This window comes from Mobula hypostoma, chromosome 15, assembly GCF_963921235.1.
Source record: "Mobula hypostoma chromosome 15, sMobHyp1.1, whole genome shotgun sequence".
Classification (NCBI taxonomy): domain Eukaryota; kingdom Metazoa; phylum Chordata; class Chondrichthyes; order Myliobatiformes; family Myliobatidae; genus Mobula; species Mobula hypostoma.
Window position 1 is genome coordinate 13,797,683 of NC_086111.1, and position 8,205 is coordinate 13,805,887.

General features: G+C 50.1%; 1 protein-coding gene across 5 annotated transcripts in view; it reads right to left on the reverse strand.

The window, feature by feature from the left end:
• Positions 1 to 5,715, reverse strand: part of cacna2d2a (calcium channel, voltage-dependent, alpha 2/delta subunit 2a) — a 1,072,053-nt gene extending 1,066,338 nt beyond the window's left edge. For all 5 annotated transcript variants that reach the window (XM_063067752.1, XM_063067753.1, XM_063067751.1 and 2 more), the window contains exon 1: positions 5,608 to 5,715. In XM_063067752.1, coding sequence (XP_062923822.1) covers positions 5,608 to 5,693 — 86 coding nt within the window. In that variant the 5' untranslated portion in view covers positions 5,694 to 5,715. The remainder of the gene's footprint in view (positions 1 to 5,607) is intronic.
• Between the last annotated feature and the right edge of the window lie 2,490 nt (positions 5,716 to 8,205).

The window sequence follows — 8,205 nt, forward strand, 5'->3', positions numbered from 1 at the left end:
TTTGACCTAGAAAGGATAACTTCACTCAACTTCACTTGACCCATAACTGAACTGTTCCCACAACCTATGGACTCGCATTCAAGGACTCTTAAACATAGAACATAGAACATAGAATAGTACAGCACAGTACAGGCCCTTCAGCGCACAATCTTGTGCCGACCCTCAAACCCTGCCTCCCATATAAGCCCCCACCTTAAATTCCTCCATATACCTGTCTAGTAGTCTCTTAAACTTCACTAGTGTATCTGCCTCCACCACTGACTCAGGCAGTGCATTCCACACACCAACCACTCTCTGAGTAAAAAACCTTCCTCTAGTATCCCCCTTGAACTTCCCACCACTTACCTTAAATCCATGTCCTCTTGTATTGAGCAGTGGTGCCCTGGGGAAGAGGCGCTGGCTATCCACTCTATCTATTCCTCTTATTATCTTGTACGCCTCTATCATGTCTCCTCTCATCCTCCTTCTCTCCAAAGAGTAAACCCTAGCTCCCTCAATCTCTGATCATAATGCATACTTTCTAAACCAGGCAGCATCCTGGTAAATCTCCTCTGTACCCTTTCCAATGCTTCCACATCCTTCCTATATTGAGCTGACCAGAACTGGACACAGTACTCCAAGTGTGGCCTAACCAGAGTTTTATAGAGCTGCATCATTATCCCGCGACTCTTAAACTCTATCCCTCGACTTATGAAAGCTAACACCCCATAAGCTTTCTTAACTACCCTATCCACCTGTGAGGCAACTTTCTGGGATCTGTGGACATGTACCCCCAGATCCCTCTGCTCCTCCACACTACCAAGTATCCTGCCATTTACTTTGTACACTGCCTTGGAGTTTGTCCTTCCAAAGTGTATCACCTCACACTTCTCCGGGTTGAACTCCATCTGCCACTTCTCAGCCCACTTCTGCATCCTATCAATGTCACATTCATCTCACATTCTTGATATCTATTGCTAATTTATTTCTTTAGTTCTCTCTTTTTCATATATGCAGAGTTTGTTGTCCTTCGCACGTTGGTTATTTGTCCGTCCTGTTCGTGCGGCCTTCCATTGATTATATGTGTTTCTTGGATTTAATGTGCATGCCCACAAGAAAATGAATCTCAGGGTTGTATATGGTGATGTCGATGTACTTTGATAATAAATTTACTTTGAGCTTTGTCTTGTTGACATTGAGGAAGAGGTTATTTGCCTGGCATCAGGCCTCGAGCTCTTCCAACTCCTCACTGGAGCCATTTATTAAATTTATTTTGATCTTTGAATTTAGCATGGATTTATAAAAGTGTCATTATGGCCGACACATACATTAAACTAGGTGTATTCTGTGGATGTATTTAAACTTAGAACATGTAACATCATACTTCAGCCTGTGCTGATCTTAAGATCAGTCGAACCCTTCCCTCCTACACACCCTCCATTTTTCTATCATTCACACACCTCTTTAAGAGCTTCTTAAATGACCTTAATGTACCTGCCACACCAACCACCCCTGGGATTTGGATGCCAATGAGGCACCAAATGAGAAGTTATTGAGCAAAATGACAGCACCCATTGATGGGCCTGACCAGGGCTGCCTCATGGAGTAAACGGTAATGGAGGTGGGGCACCCCATGGGTCAGTGACAGGGCATAAAGAGATATCTTGAGGATGCAGAGGACTGTGGATGGGCTATGTTAATGGGGAACAACATTGTAGATGCAGAAAATGTGAATGCATCCACTTTGGGAGAGAAATTAGCAAAGCAATGTATTTTTAAATGATGAAAATCTGGAAAGTGTTGATATTCAGAAGGACTGGTGACCTTGTTCAGGCACAACTAAGCAACCCAGAAAACTAGTAGTATGTTGTGGTTTTTTTTAACTGCAAGAAGATTTGAGTTGGACGGGCATCTTACTGACGTTATATGGGGCACCGGCACCCGGAATTCCCAGATAAGGAAGTGTGATGTGAGCAAGAGTTCGTATTTGAGGATTTTCACAAATGAGATTATTTTTCCTTTAGGTGGAAAATATGCCTGCATTGGCCAGATCCACTGTCTTAAAACAGGGGTGGTTCATTCAGAAATGGGATGAAAAGAGATACAAACTCAAAGTAAATTTATCATCAAAGTAGTCACTGCATACCACCCTTCTTCACAGGGAATAAAGAAATACAGTATTTTAATGAAAACTATACATAAACAAAGACGGACAAACACCGATGTGCAAAAGACAAATTGTGCAAATACAAAAAGTAAATACATAAATTGATCAGCCCTTGAAACGGAGTCCATAGGCTGTGCTCAGTGATCAGTTCTGTGTTCATGTGAGCGAATTTATCTACACCAGTTGGAGAGCCTGGTGGTTGCAGGATTCAGTAGTAGAGTAACTGTTCCTGAACCCGATGGTGTGGCTCCTGTACCTCCTGCCAGATGGGAGTAGCGAGAAACTGTTTTTTTTTCCTCTACTTGGATGTGGCGAGCAGCCGCCATTAATGGTGTTCAAAGAGTTCGCACTGCCTAGTGTTGCAGTGCGGTGGGAGACCCCATAATCTATCCAAAGTTTATCTTATTCTGAGACAAAGCTGCATTGGCGTTTGACAGTTCTGAAAAACATCAACAATTGCGGCACCGAAGAGCAACAAATTTCCTGCAAGGGCACTTTCTAAATATAACAACCCCATTCAAACAAAAAAAAATCACCAAGCATAATACAGCTCTGCCTCGCTGACGGGCGCGAAGTGACGCTGGAATATACCGCAGTAGACTTATACCCAATCTGGGTAATTTACCCCTAGGCTTCACCCACATCTCGCACCGGCACACACCTCGCAGATACACGGTGAGATCCACAGATCCGCCTGTCTTTTGAAGCATCGCAGCGGCCAGTCAGCGGCAAGATTGGGCACGTCCCCATTCTACAGGAGTACGGGTTGGGACGTGTCGGTGTAGCACGGGAACAATTGTCACGGACACAAGTAACCGGAAACTCGCCCCTGGCTCTAGGCAGATGTTTGAGGCAATTGGGGGATGCGGGTTTAGTGCAGGCTGAGGTTAAAAATGACTGCGAATGCTGGAAACTCAGCGGGTCAGGCAGCACTGGAGGCAAGAGAACACAGTCGACGTTTCAGGTCTGCAACTCCTGTCTTTACTGAACAGGCACGGCAGATTTATCACCGCTTCCAATGTTCCTGCTCCAAGGCAAGGAGCACGATAAATAGACGCTTAGCGGGAGGCGCCAAGTAAAGTGGCGAGCATTTATCCAACTGCACGTGTCAATTCAGCATGTGGAGTTTAAAAGTGGTGGTGGGAGGGCGGAGACGGCACTGTGCAGCCTTAGCGGGGTGAAACCCTGCACCCCCGTACCGAAGCACTGACGGGAGAGTGCCTGCAAACAGTCTCGGCTACCGGGTTGTGAATTCACGCTGCGATTCCAGTCGCTACATCGCACGGCAGGTCTCCCCGTGTGTCCGTCAACACAGACCAGAGACAGGGAACACAGCCGGGGAGAGTGATCACCGTGTCCAGAGAGAGCGGCGAGAGGCAATTGGAAGTCCTGTGGCGGAATGCGCCTCAGGAACAGATATCTCGGGGGCAGCAGCGCTCTCCCTGGGCGTCACGAAGCCGTATCAGCCGAGCCGGCACGTACAGAAAGCTGCCCAGACCCGTTGTACGGAGAATTTCAACCGGTTTCGACATCTTTGCTGAAGACGCCAGTAGAATGAACACAAGAAAACGCTGCAGATGCGCCAGCATTCGGGTGCTGGCCGGTGTTTACAACTTGGCAAGACAGCTCATATATGCACCAATTTCAGTCTTCATTACCAGCGCTAGCGGCTCTCTCTTCACCTTCGCCCACCACCACCACCATCTCCCAGTAACTCAGACAGCCCCTGTCCCTAAATCATCTCCTGGCGTCACTGATACCGGGCGGTCGGGCTGAAATCCACAGCGATCGCTCACCCTGGCCTCACCGTTACTCACACCTCGCGGCTTACTCATACCTCGCCGCATCACACGCTACCTTACTCACACCCGGCACTGGAAAGTTGTTTATTGTGAATAATTGATAACAAAACAGTGGATAGGAGTAGTGACGGCGGTGTCCCACTCGGCAGCACCGCAAGAATAACGGAGGTGGGGGGGAGCAGGGTTAGGGAGAGCAGGTGTGTACAACAGCGATAAACACCGAATTGTGGGGGTCAGGAGTACCCCAAATATTCATATACAAACCGGCAAATGCACATCGCCAGTGATCTCCCTGAATGAGTACTCACCCCGCCAGGGGAGGCAGGGCTTAGAAACACCACAGCACAGAGAAGTCAGCGGCGGACCGACCCCACCACCGTCTCCGACACAACCAGGGCAGCGCGGAGAGATGGGCACCTGTTGTTCTGGGCAAGGACACCTGCTAGCCAAAGCCAGGCACTGACCCCACTCTGAAATCGGTCTGACTGTCAAGAGACAGGACACTGTACGGGTTCAACAAGCCCGCCTCAGACGCAGAGCTTGGACTCTCTCTCCCACCCCCAAGCCCTGTGACCTGGGGTCTCTCCAACACCAACCCACGCCCTCTGCCGCAAGGTTTCTCTACACTCTGTTCGCCCCGGGGTCACTCTCCCCGCAACCTCACCACTTTCCAGCCTCGTATTCCGAGGTCTCTACCCTCACCCGGGGTCGATCTTTCTTACCATGACCAACACCCATTCCCGAGTCCCAAAGTCTCTGACACCAACACCCCCTCCCCTGCCTTAGGTCCCGGGTCTTCACACCCGTCAGAACTAGAATCTCTCTTCCTCCATCCCAAGCTCCGTGGTCTTCATCCCCCCAGCCACCTTCAGCCCCACGTCCCAAGGTTTCCCTTTACTCCCGCACCGTGTCCCGGGGTGTTTCTCCCCCGCCCCAGGCCCATATCCTGGGTGTCTCTGCCCTCGTGCTGTTTCCCGGGGTGTGTGTTCACACCCCTACCACCCAGCCCGTCTCTCCTTCGTCCCCCTCCCCAGTCCCTGTCCCGAGTCTCTTCCGTCTCTCCTGGACCTGCTTCCCCGGGTCTCTCTTCCCACCTGACCCCCTCCAGCCTCGTGTCGCAGTGTAGCTAACCCCCACCCCACCCTACCCTTCCCTAGCTCCATATCCCGGGGACTCTCTCCCACAGCCCCATTCCCAGGGGCCTCACTCCCCTTGCCCCGTTCCCCGGGCTCTCTTCCCTCCTTTCCCTGGAACTTTCCGGGCTACAAAGTCCAAAAGAACGACGACGACGACGTTTTGCTCCTCCACAGCACGGGCTTTCCGCCGCCCCTATCCCTGCTCCTATTTATTTACACCCCCTTCGACCCTCTCTCATCGAGGAAAGACGGCAGCCAAACGCGCATCATTGCATCCGTCTGGGTCGCAGCGACCTGGCGCCGAGAGCATGCCACCCCGAGTGGGATCTTCTCGGCTCCTTCCACCGGCAGCATCTCACCCCTCCCCGGAGCCCCGGGAACATCTCACTCCGTGTGGGATCTTCTCACCGGGAGCGTCTTATCCCATCCCCTTTCCCAGGGAGTACCTTTTCCATCTCAAACATCCCAGCCCAAAGCCCCGGGTTGTCCTCGCCCCCTCCCGCCTGATACCCAGGGTACTCACGTGTAGTTGGCCGGGAAACTGTAGCCCGCCGCCAGGTCGGTCACCACCAGAAGAACCATACACAACGCGCCGCCGGCAGCCGCCATTTCCACAGCCCGGCCGGGACCCGCACACCGCTCCATTCAATCAGAGAGAGAGGCGCGTCCGCGCAGCGCGCACTCGCAGTCCGCGCCAGCGCCACTCCGCACGGCTAGCCGGCGGGGAAGCGCGCGGCCGTGGGAGAGAGATGGAGGGAGGGAGAAAGAGAGGAGTGGGCGGAATGGAACCTGTGCGCTGGAGGGGCGGAGGAGGTGGGGAGGGAGGATGGAAGTGGAGGGATGCTGAGGGTGGAGAGACTGGGTCAAGAAAGGGAGGCTGCTAAGTGGATGTACTTTGGGAGGGACGCTAGGAGCGGAGGGGGTCAATGAAGGGAGGCTGGATTGATGGAACGGGGGTGGAGAGTTTGGGGTAGGTGGATGGGGTGCAAGTGTGTTGGAGGGACAGACGGAGGGAGGCTGGGCTGGGGCTGCAGCAGAGAGTTCCGCACATGGATGATGGTTGGGGTTGGAAGGTCTGGGGCACTAGCCTCTCCCCAGCATCGAGAACTTCTTTAAAAAGGTGGCATCCATCATGAAGGACCCCACCACCACCCAGGACAACCCTCTTCTCATTGCTACCATCAGAGAAGAGGTACAGGAGCCAGAAGACACACACTCAATGTTTTAGGAGCAGCGTCTTTGCACCTGCCATTAGATTTCTGAACAGACCATGACCTCATGAACACTATCTGACCATGTCTACACCCTTTTGCCACTACATTTTATTTTTAATGCATATTTCTTATGGTAATTTACAGTTTTTATATATTGCACTGTAATACTGCTACAAAACAACAACTTTTATGACATCGGTGATTAAAAACCTGATTCTGACTCGATTTCGCTCAACAGACCCTGCCTGGCTCACTGAGCTCCTCCAGCATCTTATCTGTTGCTCCCTTCAAATCAAACTCTGCACAACTCTCTCCATCACCCACACCCCTCCCCATCTCCTCCTCACACTGCACTCACACTCAGCTATTCCATCTTCTCCACACCTTGGCCAAACCCTACCTCACCCCAATGGCCTACACCCCTCCCACTACCCATGCTTACCAGTTTTAGATGGGGCTGCCGAGTCTGTACCTTCTTTCCGATCCTGTCCCTCCATACCAGACAGTAACACAACCACTTAAGGTTTCGGGTCAAGAACATTCATCTAAATTGTACATTTCTCCTCACAGATGTTGAGTTTTTCCAGCAGTTTGTTTCTTGCCTCAATCCCAGCATCTGCATTCTTTTGTGTCTCCATTTGATTGTACGGGAAATGGTGGAGTCCGATGGACAGATGTGGGTTGGGTTTGAAGAAGTGAGGGACGGGATTACCAGAAATTGACACAAATGAGAAGAGAGAGAAGTGATAAGACAGGTAGGCACAAGAGACTGCAGACACTGGAATCTGAAGCAACAAGCAATCTCCTGGAGGAACTCAGTGGTTCGAGTAGCATCTGTGGGACGGGAAAGGAATTGTCTGAGGGATGATAGGAAGGGGAGGTTGGTATTTGGTTACAAACAAGAAACCTTAGCCACACTTTCTAGCAATGGATGCATGTAGCCATGTGGCCAATGAAGACAGAGGGTGATGAGGGTGACAAATTAGAAATAAAGAGGAAGAGAGTGAGAGACAAGACAATGAGAATTAAGTGAGAGAGCTAGTAATCCAGTGATTAATTAAGGAAATTAAGATGGGAGTTATGATGAGCCAAGAACACTGAGAAAACAGAGAGGGGGTAGGGAGATGAATGAGGAATCAGTGATGGAACAGAGAGAGGAAGAGTTGTATCCGTGGGGGGAGGGTGCAAAGAAACTGGTAGTGGAGTGGCAGATAAAGATGGAGTGGCAGTGGTAGAAGGAATGAGAGGAAGAAATATTCATTGGAATTGGCATGAAAATAAAGGAACAGAGGCAAGGGGTTAGAGTCATAGAGTCACAAAGAAGAACAACACAGAAACAGGCCCTTTGGCCCATCTAATCCATGCCAAAACCATTCAAACTGCCTATTCCCCCATCAACCTGCACCAGGACCATAGTCTTCCATATCTCTACTATCCATGTACCTATCCAAACTTTTCTTAAACATTGAAATCGAGCTTGCATCCACAACTTGTGCTGGCAGCTCATTCCACTCTCATGACCCTCTGAATGAAGAAGTTTCCATTCATGTTCCCCTTAAACTTTTCATCTTTCACTTTTAACCCATGACCTCTGGTTGTAGTCCCTCCCAACCTCAGAGGAAAAAGCCTGCTTACATTTACTCTTTTGATACTCCTCATAATTTTGTATACCTCTGTCGAATCTCCTCTCAGTCTTCTATGTTCCAAGGAATAAAGTCCTAACCTATTCAATCCCTCCTTATAACTCAGGTCCTCTGGTCCTGGCAACATCCTTGTAAATTTTCTCTGTACTCTTTCAACCTTCCTTACATCTCTCTTGTAGATCTTGTGACCAAAACTACACACAATACTCCAAATTAACGTCTTACACAATTTCAATATAACATCCCATCTCCTGTACCCAATAC